This window comes from Heptranchias perlo, chromosome 2, assembly GCF_035084215.1.
Source record: "Heptranchias perlo isolate sHepPer1 chromosome 2, sHepPer1.hap1, whole genome shotgun sequence".
Lineage (NCBI taxonomy): Eukaryota > Metazoa > Chordata > Chondrichthyes > Hexanchiformes > Hexanchidae > Heptranchias > Heptranchias perlo.
The window spans coordinates 108,302,612-108,322,687 of NC_090326.1; the positions used below are offsets into that span (position 1 = coordinate 108,302,612).

Sequence of the window (20,076 nt, forward strand, 5' to 3'; positions counted from 1 at the left end):
ATTTGGACAGTTACATGGGTAAGATGGGTATAGAGGGATATGGGCCAAGTGCAGGCAATTGGGACTAGCTTAGTGGTATAAACTGGGCGACATGGACATGTTGGGCCGAAGGGCCTGTTTCCATGTTGTAAACTTCTATGATTCTATGAAGGCCTTAGAGGGGGTACAGAAGAGATTTACTAGAATGATGAGGGACTTTAGTTACGTGGATAGACTGGAGAAGCTGGGGCTGTTCTCCTTGGAACCGAGGAGGTTGCGAGGAGATTTGATAGAGGTGTTCAAAATCATGAGTCTAGATAGTAGATAGAGAGAAACTGTTCCCATTGGCGGAAGGGTCAAGAACCTGAAGACATAGATTTACGGTGATATGGGGAAAAACTTTTTTAAGCAACGAGTGGTTAGGATCTGGAATGCACTGCCTGAGGGTGGTGGAGGCAGATTCAATTATGGCCTTCCAAAGGGAACTGGATAAGTACGGGGGAGTGGGACTAGCTGGATTGCTCTTGCATAGTCGGTGTGGACTCGATGGGCCGAATGGCTTTCCTCCATGCTGTAACTTTTCTATGATTCTAGATTGATAAGACCTCCCCTTCTTGAACCCATATTTGCTATATTTTATTTCTATTCAGATGCTCCATGATCTTACCTTTTTAATAAGAGTTTCCATAACATTACCCACAATGGATGTCAAACTCACTAGTCTGTAGTTTCCTAGTTGTTTTTGTTACCTTTTTTAAAAATAGGAGTCATGTCTGCCTTTCTCCAGACCCCAGGCACCCCTCTGGTATTCAATGATTTCTTAAAGATTTGTGCCAGAGTTCCCTTATTTCTTAAAGAATCCTCCGATCTGGCCCCTGAGATTTACTCACCTCAAGTTTGCACAGCTGTTCGACAACCAAACTGGCAGTAATGTGAATAGTGTCACAGTTTACCTCCAACACCCTCTAGTTCCCTTTCCAGATCAAATAAGTTACCTATCTCCTCTTGGCAAAAACTGAGGCAAAGAATTTAATTAGCACTTTTGCTGCCTGTTGTCATGCCCTTGCCTGATCCTACTTTCAGTGGCCCCACTCCATCCCCTGTTTTTTCTTTTCTCAATATAATTGCAAGTGTTACACTCTTGTTCAAAAAAGGGGAGAGTGATAAACCTGGTAACTACAGGCCAATCAGTCTAACATCAGTGGTGGGAAAACTATTAGAGACCATTGTCAAGGACAAAATTAATTTTCACTTAGAGAAGCATGGGTTAATAAGGGACAGCCAACACGGATTTGTCAAAGGCAAATCCTGTCTGAATGAATTCTTTGATGAAGTAACAGAGGGTTGATGAAAGTAGTGCAGTAGATGTATATATTGACTTTCAAAAGGCATTTAACAAAGTGCCTCATAACAGACTTAGTTGGAAAATAGAAGCATGTGGTATTAAAGTAACATTGGGAACTTGGGTACATGATTGGCTAAGGGATAGGAGGCAGACAGTAATGGTGAACAGATGCTTTTCTGATTGGAGAGAAGTATGCAGTGGCATGCCCCAGGGGTCGGTATTAGGACCATTGACTTTTTTGGTTTATATATAAATGCCCTGGACTTGGATATAGGGAGTACAATTTTGAAGTTTGCGGATGATACAAAACTTGACAACGTAGTAAATAATGAGGAGGCTAGTAGCAGACTTCAGGAGGACATAGACTGGTGAAATGGGCAGACACACGGCAGATGCAATTTAATGCGGATAAGTGTGAAGTGATGCACGTTGGGACGAACAACATGGCGAGGCAGTATGATTTAAAAGGTACTATTTTGAAGGGTGTGCAAGAGCACGGGGACCCGAGGGTGTGTATTCACAAATCTTTGAAGGTGGCAGGGCAAGCTGAGAAGGTGGTCAAGAAAACAAGTGGGATGATACTTGGCTTTGTAAATAGGGACATAGAGTATAAAAACAAGGAAGTCATGCTAAACCTTTACACATCATTGGTTAGGCCTCGACTGGAGTATTGTGTACAATTCTGGGCACCACACTTTAGGAAGGATGTCACTGCCTTGGAGAGGCATTTTACCACAGGTTGTTTTACCAGGATGATACCAGGGATGAGGGACTTCTGTTATATGGAGAAATTGGAGAAGCTGGGTTTGTTCTTTAGAGCAGAAATGGTTATGGGGAGACCTAATAGAGGTATTCAAAATTATGAGGGGCTTTGATAGAGGAAACAGTTTCTCCCTACTTGCTCTGACAGGTGGGTTGGTAACCGGAGATCATAGATTTATTTAGATTTAAAATAATTGACAAAAGAACTAGAGAGGAAATGAGTAGGAATTTTTTCACATCGAGGATGGTTAAGATCTGGAATGTACTAACTAAAAGGATGGTGGAATCAGATTCCATGGGAACTTTCAAAAGCAATTGGACATGTACTTGAAGAGGACTAATTTGCAGGTTGATGGGGAAAAGGCTGGGGTGTGGGACTAAATTGGACAGCTTTTTCAAAGAGCTGGCACAGGCATGACAGGTCCAACAGTCTCCTATGCTGTAAGATTCTATAAACTTTTATTATCCTTCACTTCTCTTGCCATGTTCAATTTGAAATTTTTCTTTGCCATTTTGATGCCCTTTTACACTTTGCCCCATTGATGAAGTTGAACTTGTAAGCAGTTTGAACTTGAAGGTCAAGTGGCAGTACAATCTTTGTTCACTGCCAGATACTGCTGGATCATCAATCAAGTGCATTCAAGCTCACTGCCTATGATTTGAGGCCAAGGCAGTGGCAGTTGTACCAGAGTAAGCACTAAGTTAGAGATAGCCCAGGATCTGAAGGGACATGGGTGTCTAAGGAGATGACAGATGGTTGTGGTGAAAGTCAATGGAGATGTTGATGTCCTCATGAATGGCAAGCTACTGGAGGCCTGTTGAGTTCTGATTTTCTCTGTTACTCTTATTGTACAAGAATCATTTTAGTATTATATTTAACATCATTAGTTATACTCTCATTCTCTTTTTGGACTTCAAAAATTCATTCTAATTTATTTGGCAAGTTCTTAGACTGAGTCCTCTCCCTACTGTTTTGTAGGCTTTATGTAATCTTCCTTTGTCTAATTTTAATTGCTTGATTCATTATTTCTTGCACTTATTTTCTAAAATGTAATATATTTCCAAATTAAACAAAAGTGAAGCATATGAAAAAGGTAACAACTTCAGCTGTCCAACTATTTCAGTACTTCAAAACACCCAACAGTAAAGATACTTAAGATTGCAAATAGTTAAATTTTCCTCGTCATTATTTTGTTACTGCAGAGCTTGGGTTCAGTTCAAAAATATACTTCTGGCAATATCTTTTAGGTTCTTGTCTTCTCTTGTGGTACATAATGCAGTTTGTAATTCTATTATGGAGTTGTCCTGACTGCTCATGTTTGAGAATGACCTGTGAAGATCTGCAACTCTGGTGCAGCTTTAAACTTAAATCCCCATTTCCCATTCCCCTTCCCCTGCCAAGTAAGAATTGCAGATCAAAGGAAAATACTATGCAATACTCTATATACTATACTAAATGCAGCATTGATGTGAAACCTCTTAACATCTGTGTATATGCAAAGACTAGTGATCATCTATTGCACTCCAAGATGATCACCCATTGTTGAAAATACAAAGTGATCATGGATGCTAGTCACTGACATGGACAATGAAATTTACAAGCAGTTACATTTACCTGGATTTAGAAATTTAGACCACGTCCCCAATGGGGCACTGCTTGACCAATGGCCTTAAAGGGATGGGTTAAGTTAGCAGGTAAAAATGATTTTTCATGCACAAGAGCCCAGACTACCTATTGGTGATGCTATAGGAGATCTAGTTCTAAAATAAATTCATAACCAAGAAGAAAAGGCTGACTTTTGCCCATTGCTTAATTGTGCATATATTTGAAAAGCTTTTGCTTAACAGTGGTTCTTGGAAATCTTGTATCTTTAAGTAATAAGGGGAAAAAGATGGCTCCTTTCAGAGGACAATTAGATTTTTTTTTTGTTGATGGGGTAGTAACACTTGGAAGATAAACACAAATAACATGCTCATTGCTTCGTGACACATGATGATGAAAGTGGACAAGATCTAGTTGCTTGTAATTGAAACTTTTGATGATAGGAGATGTAGCAAGGCAGGTGGATTAAGGAGAATATTCCAGAGCATGGGAGCAAGATGATTGAAGGATCTGCCACCAATGGTAGAATGAAGGTAGGGGATTGTGGCATTGGAAGAATGACCGGTATAGCTGGAGGAGTTTGTGGAGGAATTTGTAGATGGGGAAGGAAAGAATTACTGTTTTGAAACTGTGCCCTGAGGGGTTGGGCGGATCAGTGGAGGTTTGCAAATACTGGTGTGAGCAGAACGTCATACAGAATAGGACGTAGAGGCTGAGTTGAGGTTCATGTAAGATGGAGCTAAGGAGGCTGGTGAGAACATTAAAAGTCTAGTCTGCAATGACAAAAGCGTTAAGGAATAGACATGGGGATGGAGAATAGCTTTAGAAATGGAATTGGTAGCTTTTATTTAGGAACTCTCCAGATACTTTTCCTTTGTCCAACTCATGGGTATGCTTCACATGCAATCCCACAATTCCTATGAACCAAAACATGAATTTGTGTGTTAAGTAATCGGGGAGTAGTTTGCCCTTGAACTACTGCAGTTCTTGTGGTAATGGCGTTCCCCTGATGGCGTTGGGTTGGTAATTCTGGGATATTGACCCAGTGACGCTGTAAAACAATAATCTAAGTCCAAGTCAAGATAACGTGTGAATTGGAGAGGAACTTAGAGTTGATGGTGTTTCCATGCCATTGTTGCTGTGGTGACATGAGGTACAATGCAAGACTACCTGCATGCTAAACACCAAAAGTAGCAGGCTATAGACAGCGAAGTGGTCCCACGACCTACAGATAAGAGCAAAGCTCTCTAGACATACCACATTCAGTTCAGAATGGCGGTCAGCTAACAGGAGGAGGAGACTCTGTATAAACATCCTTAACCATGCTGGAGCCCTGCACAAGTGCAAGTGACAATGCTAAAGAATTTGCTTATTCAGCCTCCTCCTGAGATCCCCACCATCATAGATGTCGGTGTCTAGCCAATTCTGTTTTCTCCATTTGACATTAAGAAGCAGCTGAATGCACTGGACACAGAACAGGCTATAGGCCCAGATGACATTCCAGCTGAAGACCTGCACAACAAAACAAGCTCAAGTATAGTGGTTATATTACTGGACTAAAAATCCAGAGTTCAGTTTTTAAAAAAAAATCTGGAAATAAAAGGCTGGTATCGGCATTGGTGGGGGGGTGAGTCACCAGAAAGCTGTTTGTTTGTCATAAAAACCCTACTGGTTCATTAATGCCCATTAGGAAAGAAAACCTGCCATCCTTACCCCACCTGGCTTATATGTGACTCTTAGCTACCCTCTGAAGTGGCTTAGCAAGCTACTCAGTTGTATCAAACCACTAGGTTTGGCAGAGCAATAAATATCTGCTCTGCCAATGACTCTCTCATCCTGAGAATGAACAAAAGAAAAGCAGCAGAACTAGCTGCTGCTCAAGCCAAGCTTTACCAGTGCAGCTATGATACTGGCATCTACCTAACAATGTTCAAGATTGCCCTGTATGTCCTAAGCACAAAAAACATAATTCTAGCCCAGCCATTTATTATCCTATCAGCCTCCTCCCAATTATCATCCAGGAGTCATTGAGTGCTTTCAAGCAGCACCTACATCGCAGTAATGAGCTCACATCTGTGAAAACGGGCATTCATGGATTACTTACACGAGCGTCAACTTGGTCAATTGCTGAGTGAAGAGATTCACTAAGGAAATCTTGATATAGGACCCTTATTATGCCCTTCTTTATGTGCAGACTCAATTGAGACAGTATCATTCAGAACAAAACAATGTTTCATATATAAGTAAAGCTGTTAATAACCAACCATAGGGTTCAAAGGCATTAGGTTTGTCTCCCAGAAACCTGTCTCAAAACTTACATTCCCTTCCAGGCCACTGCCAAGCTAAGTGAGCCTTGCAGACAGAGTTTCTTCATTGAATAAATAATGTCTCTTTTCTGCACAACCTGTTAATTAAGCTGTTAAACAATTACAGCTTTCTGGACAGAATACATGAAAGCCTGTTAATTTTCTATCCCATAACTCATCAGACAGTTGAGGCCAACCTGACTGGAAACAATTTTTGAACAATATCAATTGTTTCTAACACTTGGTTGAACTTTGCATCAAACACCAGTTTAAGCAGTCCAACTAGCCTGAAGTGACTCATTTGCCTGTTGACATTTAGCACAAGACAAAATAATTAATATTTTGGGTACAAGCTGGTTATTTCCAGCAAGCAGTAATCAAATTAAAGTGGTCAATAACTAGCCAGCTATGATTTGAAACCAGTGGTCTTGCACTGGATGTGGAATTTGAAGCTCAGCCCTGGGTCAAGCAGAACACATGGTTCAGCTTGAGTGGACATTCAGGAAGGGGGATGGGATCAGACTAAGCTGCAGGTATCTAGGGGTGGCTAAACAAGGTGGCTCGTGTCTTGCCATTGTTGAGCTGCAAAATAAGTTCTCATTCATCCATGCCTCAATGTTGGACAGGTAATCAGATAGCACAGTGAGAGTCATGGAATCTACAAAGTCACTGGAGATCTGCTAGTTCAGATTTTTTTGTCTGAAGACTGAAGCATAAGCTTTCTGATTTGGTTTAGTGTTAGTTCATGTCCAAGTTTTGTGCTAGCTCATAGAATGATACAGCACAGGAGGAGGCCATTTGGCTCATGGTGCCTGTGCCACCTCTTTGAAAGAGCTATCCAATTAGTCCCACTTCTCTGCCCTTTCCCCATAGCCGTGCAAATTTTTTCCCTTCAAGTATTTATCCAGTTCCCTTTTGAAAGTTATTATTGAATCTACTTCCACCACCTCTCAGGTAGTGCATTCCAGATCATCATAACTCATTGCGTTTAATAAAAAAAATTCTCGTTGCCTCTGATTCTTTTGCCAATTACTGTAAATCTGTGCCCTCTGGTTACCGACCCTTCTGCGACTGGAAACAGTTTCTTATTTATTCTATCAAAACCCTTCATGATTTTGAACATCTGTTAAATCTCCCCGTAACCTTCTTTGCTCTAAGGCGAACAATCCCAGCTTCTCTAGTCTCTCCACATAACTGAAGTCCAGCATCCCTGGTACCATTCTAGTAAATCTCTTCTACACCCTCTGAGGCCTTAACATTCTTCCTAAAGTGTGGTGCCCAGAATTGAACACACTACTCCAGCTGGGGCTTAACCAGTATTTATAAAGGTTTAGCATAACTTCCTTACTTTTGTTCCTATGTTCTGTCTCTTTTTGTAATGCCAAGAATCCCATATGCTTTTTTAACAGCCTTCTCAACTTGCCCTGCCACTTTCAAAATTTTTTATATGTACGCCCCCCCTCCCTCTGTTCCTGTACCTCTTTTAAAATTGTACCATTTAGTTTATATTGCCTCTCATTCTCCTACAAAAATGCATCACTACACACTTCTGTGTTAAATTACACCTGCCATGTTTCTGTCCATTTCACCAGTCTGTCTGTCCTCCTGAAGTCTCTTACTACCCTCCTCAATATTTACTACATTTGAGTTTAGTGTCATCTGCAAACTTTGAAATTATGCCCTGTATCAGATCATTAATATATATCAAAGGGGTTCATAAATTTCTATCAAGAAAAACAGCCAATCAAATATTTTGGAGGGGGTGGCAGAATCCAGTTGCTGTTGTAGTTCACTGCTTAATTCTGCATAGCCACCCACCAAAAATGAAAAAACAAACTGGTTACTTATAACTTGTGATGTCTACCAGCATGGCCATCAGCACTACCCACTGCTCTATCCTACCACTCCTCTGACCTCTAGTTTTGGCTGCTGCTCACTTGTCCGGCCACACGTGCCTGTGGGTAGGGCTTTAAACTAAAAAGGGGAGGGGAGGGAAGGGGTCAGGTGAGGGGAAATTTAGAAATCTAATGTGACAAGTCAAGGCAACAGAGCAGTGTGGTAATTTGGATATAGATAAGCAGAGTGTGGCAGGAAGGGACAGAGTGTTTACCAATAATAGAGCATCAGTAAATAATGTCAAAGCAGGAAAAATGGTTTTTAAAAAGTCAAAACTAACAGCTGTTTATCTGAATGCACGGAGCATTCGTAACAAGATAGATTAATTCTTTGCACAAATAGAGATAAATGGGTTTGATCTAATAGCCATTACAGAGGCATGGTTGCAAAGTGACCAAGGTTGAGAACTAAATATTCCAGGTACACGACGTTTAGAAAAGACAGGCAGAATGGAAAAGGGGGTGGGGGTGTCGCCTTGATAATAAAGGATGACATAAGGACAGTGGTGAGAAAAGATCTTGTCTTGGAAGATCAGGTAGTAGAATCCAAATGGGTGGAAATAAGAAATAACAAGGGGCAGAAAACACTGGTGGGAGTAGTTTATTGGCCCCCTAATAGTAGCTATATCATTGGACAGAGAATTAATCATGAAATAATAGGAAGGTAATGCAGTAATCATGGGGGACTTTAATCTTCATAGACTGGACAAATCAAATTGACAAAAGTAGCCTGGAGGACGAGTTCATGGAATGCATTCAAAACTATTTCATAGAACAATAAATGTGTCATGGAACCAACCAGGGAACAGGCTATTTTAGATCTTGTATTGTGTAATGAGACAGGGTTAATTAATAATCTCACAGTAAAGGATCCTCTGGGGAAAAGTGACCATGATATGATAGAATTTCACATTGAGTTTGAGAGTGACATACTAGAGTCTTAAACTTAAAGCCAATTACATAGGTATGAGGGGTGAGTTGGCTAAAGTAGATTGGGAAATTAGTTTAAAGGGTATGACAGTTGATAAATAATGGCAAACATTTAAAGAAATATTTCAATATTCTCAACAAATACACATTCAATTGCAAAATAAAAATTCCATTGGAAAAGTGATCCATCCATGGCTAACTAAAGAAATTAAGGATAGTATTAGATTAAAAGAAGCCTATAATGTTGCCAAGAGTAGTAAGCCTGAGGATTGAGAGAGTTTTAGAAACCAGCAAAGGACGACCAAAAAATTGATTAAAAAGGGAGAAAATAGAATATGAAAGTAAACTAGCAAGAAATATAAAAACTGATTGTAAGAGCTTCTAAAAGTATGTAAAAAGGAAGAGAGTAGCAGAAGTGAATGTTGGTCCCCTAGAGGCTGAGACAGGAGACATTATAATGGGGAATCAAGAAATGGCAGATGTGTTAAAACAAATATTTTGTATCTGTCTTCACAGTAGAAGACTCAAAGCACACCAGAAATAATGGGGAACCAAGGGGCTAATGAGAGTGAGGAACATAAAGTAATTAACATCAGTAGAGAAAAAGTACTTGAGAAACTAATAGGACGAAAAGCTGACAAATCCCCTGGATCTGATGGCCTATATCCGAGGGTTCTAAAAGAGGTGGCTGCAGAGATAGTAGATGCATTGGTTATGATCTTCCTAGATTCTGGTATGGTCCCAGTGGATTGGAAGGTAGCAAATATAACCCCGCTATTCAGGAAAGGAGGGAGCGAGAACAGGGAACTACAGGCCAGTTAGCCTGACAGTCGTCCGGAAAATGCTGGAATCCGTTATTAAGGTAGTGGTAACGGCATTTAGAAATCATAATATGATTAGGCAGAGTCGACATGGTTTTATGTAAGGGAAATTGTGATTGACAAATGTTAGTTTTTTGTGGCTGTAACTAGCGGGGTAGATAATGGGGAACCAGTGGACGTAACATATTTGGATTTTCAATAGGCATTCGATAAAGTGCCACGTAAAAGGTTATTACGCAAGATAAAGGCTCATGGGGTTGGGTGTAACATAGTGTGGATAGAGGATTGGTTAACGGACAAAACAGTGTAGGGATAAACGGATCATTTTCAGGTTGGCAGGCTGTGTCTACTGGGATGCTGCAAGGATCGGTGCTTGCACCTCAGCTATTTCCAACCTATATTAATGACTTGGATGAAGGGACCGAGTGTAATGTATCCAAGTTTTCTGCTGCTACAAAGCTAGATGGGAAAGTAAGCTGTGAGGAAGACAGTCTGCAAAGGGATATAGACAGGTTAAGTGAGTGGGCAAGAAGGTGGCAGATGGAGTTTAATGTGAGTTTATTCACTTTAGTGGGAAGAATAGAAAAACAGAATATTTTTTAAATGGTGAGATTATTAAATGTTGTTGTCCGGAGAGACTTGGGTGTCCTCGTACAAGAAACACAAAAAGTTAGCATGCAGGTACAGCAAACAATTAGGAAAGTAAATGGCATGTTGGCCTTTATTACAAGGGGGTTGGAGTACAAGAGTAAGGAAGCTTTACCACAATTGTACAGGGCTTTGGTGAGACCTCACCCTGGAGTACTGTGTACAGTTTTGGTCTCCTTATCTAAGGAAGGATATACTTGCCTTTAGAGGCGGTGCAACGAAGGTTCACTAGATTAATTCCTAGGATGAGGTTGGGGGTAACACGTTGGCATGAATACAGGATTGGTTAACAGACAGAAAAGAGAGCAGGGATAAACAGATCATTTTTAGTGGGAGTGCATTTTGGTGGTAGTGATCATAATTCAGTTAGATTTAGCGTAGTTATGGAAAAGGACAAAGATAGACCAGGAGTAAAAGTTCTCAATTGGGGAAAGACAAACTTTACTAAGCTGAGAAGTGATTTAGCAAAAGTGGACTGGAAATGGCTTCTTGAAGATAAATCAGTGTCAGAACAGTGGGAGGCATTCAAGGGGAAGATAGTGAGGGTTCAGAGCAAATGTGTTCCCCCAAAGAAAAAGGGTAGGAATGCCAAATCTGGAGCCACCTGGATGTCCAGGAGCATACACAGTAAGATAAGGCAAAAAAGGGAAGCTTGTGTCAGACACCGAGAGCTCAATACTGCAGAGAGCCTAGAGGAGTATAGAAAGTGCAGGGGTGAAATTAAAAAGATTAGGAAAGCAAAGAGAGGGCATGAAAAGATACAGACGAGGAAAACCCAAAGATGTTTTATGAATACATTAAGAGCAAGAGGATAACTAAGGAAAAAGTAGGGCCTATTACAGACCAAAAAGGTAACCTATGTGTGGAGGTGGAAGATGTGGGTATGGTTCTTAATGAATACTTTGCGTCTGACTTCACAAAAGAGGGGGACGATGCAGACATTTGTAGTTAAGGAGGAGGAGTGTGAAATATTGGATGGGATAAACATAGTGAAGGAGGAAATCTTAAGGGAATTAACAGCTTTGAAAGTAGATAAATCACCAGGCACGGATGAAATGTATCCCAGGCTGTTGAAAAGCAAGGGATGAAATAGCGTAGGCTCTGATCATTATTTTCAAATCTTCTCTGGCTACAGGCATGATGCCGAAGGAGTGGAGGACTGCGAATGTTGTACCATTGTTTTAAAAAGGGAGAAAAGTATAGACTGAGTAATTAGTCAGCCATACCTCGGTGGTTGGGCAAATTATTGGAAACAATTCTGAGGGACGGTATAAATTGTCATTTAGAAAGTCGCAGGTTAATCAAAGACAGTCAGCATGGATTTGTTAAGGGAAGGTAGTGTCTGACTAACTTAATTGAATTTTTTGAGGAGGTAACAAGGAGGGTCGATGAGGGTAGTGTGTTTGATGTAGTCTACATGAATTTTAGCAAGGCTTTTGACAAGGTTGTGCATGGCAGACTGGTCAGAAAACTAAAGGCCCATGGGATCCAAAGGAAAGTGGCAAGTTTTATCCAAAATTGGCTCAATGGCAGGAAGCAAAGGGTAATGATTGGGTGTTTTTGTGACTGGAAGGCTGTTTCCAGTGGGGTTCTACAGGGTTCAGTATTAGGTCCCTTGCTTTTTGTGGTATATATTCTTGATTTAGATCTAAATGTAAGGGGCATGATTAAGAAGTTTGCAGATGATACAAAAATTGACATGTGGTTGATAGTGAGGAGGAAAGCTGTAGACTGCAGGAAGATATCAATGGACTGGTCAGGTAGGCAGAAAAGAAGCAAATGGAATTCAATCTGGAGAAGTGTGACGTAATGCATTTGGGGAGGGCAAACGAGGCAAGCAATAAATTGGAGGATAGTGAGAGGTGTAGAGGAACAAAGGGACCTTGGAGTGCATGTCCACAGATCCCTGAAGGTAGCAGGACAGGTAGATAAGGTGGTTTAAAAAGGCATAGGGGATAATTTCCTTTATTTGCTGAGGCATAGAATATAAGAGCAGGGAGGTTATGCTAGAACTATAAAACACTAGTTAGGCCACAGCTTGAGTACTGCGTACAATTCTGGCCACCACATTACAGGAAAGATGTGATTGCACTAGAAAAGATACAAAGGAGATTTACGAGGATGTTGCCAGAATTTTAGCTACGAGGAAAAATTGGATAGGCTGGGGTTGTTTTCATTGGAACAGAGGAAGCTGAGGGGTGATTTAATTGAAGTATATAAAATTAGGAGGGGCCTAGACAGAGTGGATAGGAAGGACCTATTTCCCTTAGTAGAAGGGTCTGATCAGGGGGCATTGATTTAAAGAAATTGGTAGAAATAGATCTAAAGAAATTAGAGGGGAGCTGAGGAGAAACCTTTTCACCCAGAGGGTGTTGGGGGTCTGGAACTCACTGCCTGAAAGGGTGGAAAAGGCAGAAACCCTCAACTCATTTAAAAAGTACTTGGATGGGCACTTGAAGTGCCGTAACCTACAGGGCTACAGACCAAGTGCTTGAAAGTGGGATTAAGCTGGATAGATCTTTTTTGGCTGGCATGGACATGATTGGCTGAATGGTCTCCTTCTGTGCCATAACTTTTTATGATTCTATGATGAGAGGGTTGTCCTATGAGGAGAGGTTGAATAGAATGGGCCTATATTCTGTGGAGTTTAGAAGAATGAGAGGTGATCTTATTGAAACATATAAGAATCTGAGGGGGCTTGACAGGGTAGATGCTGAGAGGTTGTTTCCCCTGGCTGGAGTGTCTAGAATTAGAGGGCACAGTCGCAGGATAAGGGGTTGGCCATTTAAGACTTAGATGGAGGAATTTCTTCACTCTGAGGGTTGTGAATCTTTGGAATTCTCTACCCCAGAGGGCTTTGGGGTGCTGAGTCATTGAGTATATTCAAGGCTGAGATACGTAGATTTTTGGACTCTAGAGGAATTCAAGGGATGTGGGGATCAGGCAGGAAAGTGGAGTTGAGATTGAAGATCAGGCATTATCTGATTGAATGGCGGAGCAGGCTCAAGGGGGTCGTATGGCCTACTCCTGCTCCTATTTCCTCTGTTCTTAATGCATTGATTGTCGTTTCTTGTGGACTAATCTGATACAAATGGGCACTCAAACATGGATGATTTGGCACTTTTTTTTAATACTTGTCAATCTCCTATGGTGTTGCCCTTGGGGAGTTGAGACCTGTACATTGTTGAAAAGTTGTTTCCAGAGAATGTGTTTACTGATAAATGGTATAGCATGGCTAAAGAGGCACCTTTTTAAATTTGAGAGCACTGACTACTATTGAATTGATAAATTTATAGAGCACCAGGCTCATCGAAAAAATCATTAAGGATGTTTATAAGATTATAGAAAGGAAAAGAATGGTTAGCGAGGGTAATACTCTTCCAGGATGAAAGGTGGGGTGGGGGGGGGGGGGGAGTGGTCTAATTGTGGAGGAAGAAGATATTAAATACTTTGCACTATTTTTTCCAGATGATGATGGAAATGAGAATGTAGGTGGACTGGAGGATGTGGAGAATTCTTAGAGAAAACCTTCAAAAAAAAATTAGAGCTCAAGGTCAACGGGCCCTACTGGCATGCACCCTAGACTATTGGAGTCAGAGAGGAAATAGTAAAAGCTCTGACCATAATTTTCCACTCCTTTTAATATGCACATTATATTGCGAGACTGGAGAGTACAACAATGTACATTTATATAGTGCCTCTAATGTAGTAAAACATCTCAATACACAGGAGTGTAATCAGAGAAAAATTGACACAGAGCCAAAGAAAAAGATATTAGGATGGAAAGCTGGCTCAAAGAGGTAGGTTTTAAGGAGTGTCTTAGAGGAGGTTTAGAGAGGGAACTCCAGAGCTTAGGGCCTAGGTGGTTGAAGTTGTGGTCGCCAATGGCAGGGCAAAGGAAATGGAGGAGGCACAAGAGGCCAGAATTGGAGGTAAAGAGTTCTCAAAGGGTTGTATGGCTGGGGGAGGTTACAGAGAAACAAGGCCATGGAGTGATTTGAACACAAGGATGAGAATTTTAAAATTGAGGCGTTGGTGGACCAGGAGCCAATGTAGGTCAGTGAGCACAAGGGTGATGAGTGAAAGAAACAGTGCAAATTAGGATATGGGCAGCCGAGTTTTGGATGAGCTCAAGTTTATGGGGGGTGGAAGATAGGAAGCCAGCTAGGTGAGCATTGGAATAGTAGAGTCTGGAGGTAACAAAAGAATGGATGAGGGTTTCAGCAGCAAATGATCTGAGGTAAAGACGGATACAGACATTGTAATAGAGGGTGAGAAGTAGGCAGTCTTTGTGATGGACCGAGAGGGGAATGGAATTGGCAACTAGGGAATGGAGTTTATGGCTGGAGCCGAAGGCAATGGCTTTGGTCTTCCCAATGTTGGAGGAAATTTCAGCTCACCCAGGACTGGATGTCAGACAAGCAGTCTGACAACACAGGCAGTGGTGGTATTGAGAGAGCTGGTGGTGAGGCAGATGTTAGGTCTGGTCAGTGTATATGTGGAACTTGACGTCATGTCTTCGGATGATTTTGCAGAGCGGCAGCACATAGATGAGAAACACGCGGGGGTCAAGGATAGATCCTTAGGGAACCAGCGTTAACTGTGGGGGGATGGGAAGAGAAGCCACTGCAGGAGATTCTCTGGCTACAACTGGATAGGTAAGAGTGGAACCAAGTAATGGCAGTCCCACTCAGCTGGATGACGGAGAAGAGGTGTTGGAGCATGGTGTGGTCACTCCTGTCAAAGGCTGCAGAATGGATGAGAAAGGAGAGAGTGCACCTTGATCACTGTCACAGAGGATGTCATTTGTGACTTTGATTAGGACTGTTTCAGTGCTGTAGCCAGGGCGGAAACCTGATTGGAGAGGTTCAAATAGAGTTGCGGGCATAGATTTGGGAGGCAACATGTTCAAGAACTTTGGAAAGGAAGGGGAGATTGGATATGGGGCGGTAGTTTGCAAGGACAGAGGGGTTTGAGGAGGGGGAGGGGGTGGTGATGGCAGATTTGAAAGGGAGGGAGCCAGTACCTGAGGTGAGGGAAATGTGGTCCAATCAGATCTGGTAATGAATGGCTAAACCAGCTGTGCACCATATACGTTCAAATCTGCAACCCTTCGACTTAAGGGAGCAAATATGAAGGCCGCTCCCAGAGGAACAGAGTGGGAGAGAGTAAGGGTTTTCAACAATGTAGTCAATTTAACACCTTTTGTTCAAGAAGGGAGAGAAAGTTAAATAGGGTAGCTTGAGCAATTATTCTAATGTCGGATTGCAAACTTAAAAAAAAATCCACAATTCAAAATTTAAACTAAAGAATTTTGAAATACATGGGTTAATGAAGGAGAGAGAGCATGAAGTTTGAAAAATTTAAGACTTTTTTTTTAAAAAAATGATTGAATAGATAAAAGGAGTACAGTGGATGTATATATGGATTTTCAGAACACTTTCAATAAAGTCTCCTAAAAGGCTTGTTAGAAAAATTCAGAAGTCTATGTTCTAAAAGGAAATGTAGCAGCATGGATAGAAAGTTGATTGATGGACAAGAAACAGAGTTAGGGTAAATGGGTATTGCTTGGAGAGGGATTGAAAATAGTGTATCCCAGGGGTCAGTGCTAGGCCCACTTTTGTTCTTTGTGTATATATAGATGATTAGGACTTGGGCACAGGGAACACAGTCCTGAAATTTGCTGCTGATAAACACATTTAGGAGATTTGGTAAATGGTGAGGAGGACTGTATGAGACTTCAGGAAGTCATAGATAGGTTAACAGAATGGTCAGATAGGTAGGAGAGCAATTTAATATGGATAAGTGTTAAGGTAATAGATTTTGGGAGACCATAACAAGGAATGGGAGTATACAATTAATGGAAATGTGCTGAAGGGTGTGGATGAACAGAGTCCTGAGGGCTCGAAACATAATTCAGTGAAAGTGCAAGTATAAGTAGATAAAGCCTTAAAAACGACAAATAGCCTTTTGGATCTTGCAGATGGGTTTATCATGCATAAGTAAAGAAATAATACATTTATCCAATATTTTGTTAGGTTACTGTTAAAGTAGTATGTGCATTTTTGGATGCCCTTTTCTGGGAAGGACATTAAAGCCATAGAGACTGTACATTCACTAAATTGATGACTGGAATAGGAAACTATAGATATGAAGAGGGTCTTGAGATACTGAGACTGGGGTGGTGGATGTCATGGTACAGCGGGCAAAGGAGTTAACAATGGCTGTAAGCTGTACTTGGGGGTGGTGTTGAGGAAAATGTGACTCTCAATGGTTCCCTTTCCATCAACCCCCTCTCAGTCACTCATGCTCTCCAATCCTACTCGCTTCCAGCACTCCTTCACTGCCCCACCTCTCCTCCCCACTCCGGACCTGGCTCTGTTATCACTCACTGCACTCTTAACCTTCCATGCATTCTCCACTGCCCCTCGTGGCAAGATGCCAGAGGCCCCCAAAGCTGCAACAGCCATGAAATCCATTCACTGCCATTTTTTAATCAATGATACAAAAATACCAAGTGTAAACCCATGCGTTTGCAAGAGGCTGAGGCTTTAAGAGACATTAAGATAAAAATAAGGCATTAAGATAAAATGTAATTGTGCTATTGTGAATTTTATTTTTCACTTTCAATTTTGTTTAAACCCTTTATTTTAGACATTGAAATTTCAATTACTGAGGGGGAAAAATGGTTGAAAACTTTTTAGAAAGTGTTTTGAACAAATTGGAGAAAACTTAATATAATGCTATCTGGTGGCCTGATTGTGCAATTGCAAGGTGACAAGTTTACTTAAGCGATGTTCATTTATAAATATGGGTGTAATAATTTATAATGGAAAAAAAATTGCCACGTGCGATGAAAAGAGTGACAATAGGAATCAAAGTCTTGTAAACAGGAAATGTGTACAGGTCAGAGACTTTTAATAGCATACAGATGATGAGGTTAAGTGCATGTACACGAAGGTTGCTGGTGGGAGAGCTCCCAGGAAAAAGGTTAGGTGAAGGTTACTGGGGGCCTATGGGAGTGTCTGGTCACGTGACTGTAAGGGACGCGAGACAGCCATTTGCCACTAGAGAAAATAATCCATATTTTTTCATCCTTTTGGTAGGTAATTGAGATTAGTGATGCATAGTTTCTGTTTTTGTGGCTCTAACTTTTTTTTCTTTTACATGGAGTAGTTAGCCTTTAATTTGCCAAAACAATGGCAGAAGGATAGTTGGGAGCTAAGGTCAGTGACTCCCAAACAAGTCACTGAAAATGATTTCTTTTCTTGTGTGCTTATCAAATTTTGACAAGCTTTTCAACACCTTTTGTGAAGGGTGGTGATGAGCAATTTTCTGATTGTATGTGCTCCTATTTCTTTTCCATTTGTTAAGTTGGATGGAGACTGGGGTGCATATGAAATGTTGTGGGTAATATGTTTTACATTTGATTTGTGGTCCAATTTAAATTAGTACTTTGATTCTCTTCACAGTGTATGTTCAACGCAAATCGCCAAAAAATCAAAGAAAAAACAGAAATCTTGAACCAGGATTGGAAACAGCACCGGATACAACCTGTTCACATTATGACTTCTGTGAGCACAATGCGTGGTACCAGAGAGGTATAGTACATTTTGTTAGAAAGGATAAAGCATATTTGGTAATCGTACATAGCACGTTACCAACTTGGTTTAGCTGTTTACATGCAGTCATTCTCCCTGTAAAAAGGCAACTGCTTACCTTCTCGCATGCAATGCTTCAAAGCCTGCTATGAATTAATTTGTACATGATAAAGATGTTTTGTACATGTGAGATTTGGACCTGTTAATCAGTATTCTGTAAATAGTTTTGTGTTGTTAATCACAAGACATTTAAGGTAGAAAGGGGGGAGATAATTGATAAAACTAATGAAACTTGGAGGATATATCTCCTATCTATCAATCCATCTATCAAAGATAAAGGAATCCTTACTGAAAGATGTAATAGAAAAACATCTAGACATTGAAAATATAATAAAGAATAATCAGTATGCATTTCAAAAGGAAAAGTCATGCTTGACCAACCTTATTCTTCGAAGAAGTAACAGAAAAAGTAGGCACAGTAATGCAGTAGATGTAATATATTTAGATTTTCAAAAGGCCTTCGATAAGGTACTGTATAGTAGACTCATGACTAGAGTAAGAGCATGTGGAGTTGGGATAAGTAGCAGAATGGATAGCAAGTTGGTTATAAAATAGAAAACAGAGGTGTTAAGGATAGTTACTCAGACTGGTAAAAGGTGGTACGTGGTGTTCTACAAGATGGGACCACTTGTTCACCATTTACATAAACTAATTGGACTCTGGAATCGGAAGTACAATTTGCAGATGACACTAAATTAGGGGCTATAGTTAAAACTGAGGAGGACTGCGGCAAAATACAAGACATTAATAAACTTACAGAATGAGCCTGTATTTGGCAAATGAATTTCAATAAGCCAAGGGATCAACCCTGGTTCAATGAGAAGTGTAGAAGAGCATGCCAGGAGCAGCACCAGGCGTACCTAAAAATGAGGTGCCAACCTGGTGAAGCTACAACACAGGACTACATGCATGCTAAACAGCGGAAGCAACATGCTATAGACAGAGCTAAGCGATTCCACAACCAACAGATCAGATCAAAGCTCTGCAGTCCTGCTACATCCAGTCGTGAATGGTGGTGGACAATTAAACAACTAAAGGGAGGAGGAGGCTCTGTAAACATCCCCATCCTCAATGATGGCAGAGTCCAGCACGTGAGTGCAAAAGACAAGGATGAATCGTTTGCAACCATCTTCAACCGGAAGTGCCGAGTGGATGATCCATCGCGACCTCCTCCCGATATCCCCACCATCACAGGAGCCAGTCTTCAACCAATCCGCTTCACTCCACGTGATATCAAGAAACTGCTGAGTGCACTCGATACAACAAAGGCATATGACAGCATCCCAGCTGTAGTGTTGAAGACTTGTGCTCCAGAACTAGCCGCGCCTCTAGCCAAACTGTTCCAGTACAGCTACAACACTGGCATCTACCTGACAATGTGGAAAATTGTCCAGGTATGTCCTGTCCCCAAAAAGCAGGACAAATCCAATCCGGCCAATTATTGCCCCATCAGCCTACACTCAATCATCAGCAAAGTGATGGAAGGTGTCGTCGACAGTGCTATCAAGCGGCACTTACTCACCAATAGCCTGCTCACCGATGCTCAGTTTGGGTTCTGCCAGGACCACTTGGCTCCAGACCTCATCACAGCCATTGTCCAAATATGGACAAAAGAGCTGAATTCCAGAGGTGAGGTGAGAGTGACTGTCCTTGACATCAAGGCAGCATTTGAGTGTGGCACCAAGGAGCCCTCGTAAAATTGAAGTCAGTGGGAATTGGGGAAAACTCCAGTGGCTGGAGTCATATCTAGCACAAAGGAAGATGGTAGTGGTTGTTGGAGGCCAATCACCTTAGCCCCAGGACATTGCTGCAGGAGTTCCCCAGGGCAGGGTCCTAGGCCCAACCATCTTCAGCTGCTTCATCAATGACCTTCCTTCCATCATAAGGTCAGAAATGGGGATGTTCGCTGATGATTGCACAGCGTTCACTTCCATTCGCAACCGCTCAGATAATGAAGCAGTCCGTGCCTGCACGCAGCAAGACCTGGACGACATCCAGGCTTGGGCTGATAAGTGGCAAGTAATATTCGTGCCAGGCAATGACCATCTCCAACAATAGAGAATCTAACCACCTCCCCATGACATTCAATGGCATTACCATCGCCGAATCCCCCACCATCAACATCA

General features: G+C 41.4%; 1 protein-coding gene across 3 annotated transcripts in view; it reads left to right on the forward strand.

The window, feature by feature from the left end:
- Positions 1–20,076, forward strand: part of ezh2 (enhancer of zeste 2 polycomb repressive complex 2 subunit) — a 105,308-nt gene that overhangs the window by 21,854 nt on the left and 63,378 nt on the right. For all 3 annotated transcript variants that reach the window (XM_068005628.1, XM_068005637.1, XM_068005644.1), the window contains exon 3: positions 17,762–17,890. In XM_068005628.1, coding sequence (XP_067861729.1) covers positions 17,762–17,890 — 129 coding nt within the window. The remainder of the gene's footprint in view (positions 1–17,761; positions 17,891–20,076) is intronic.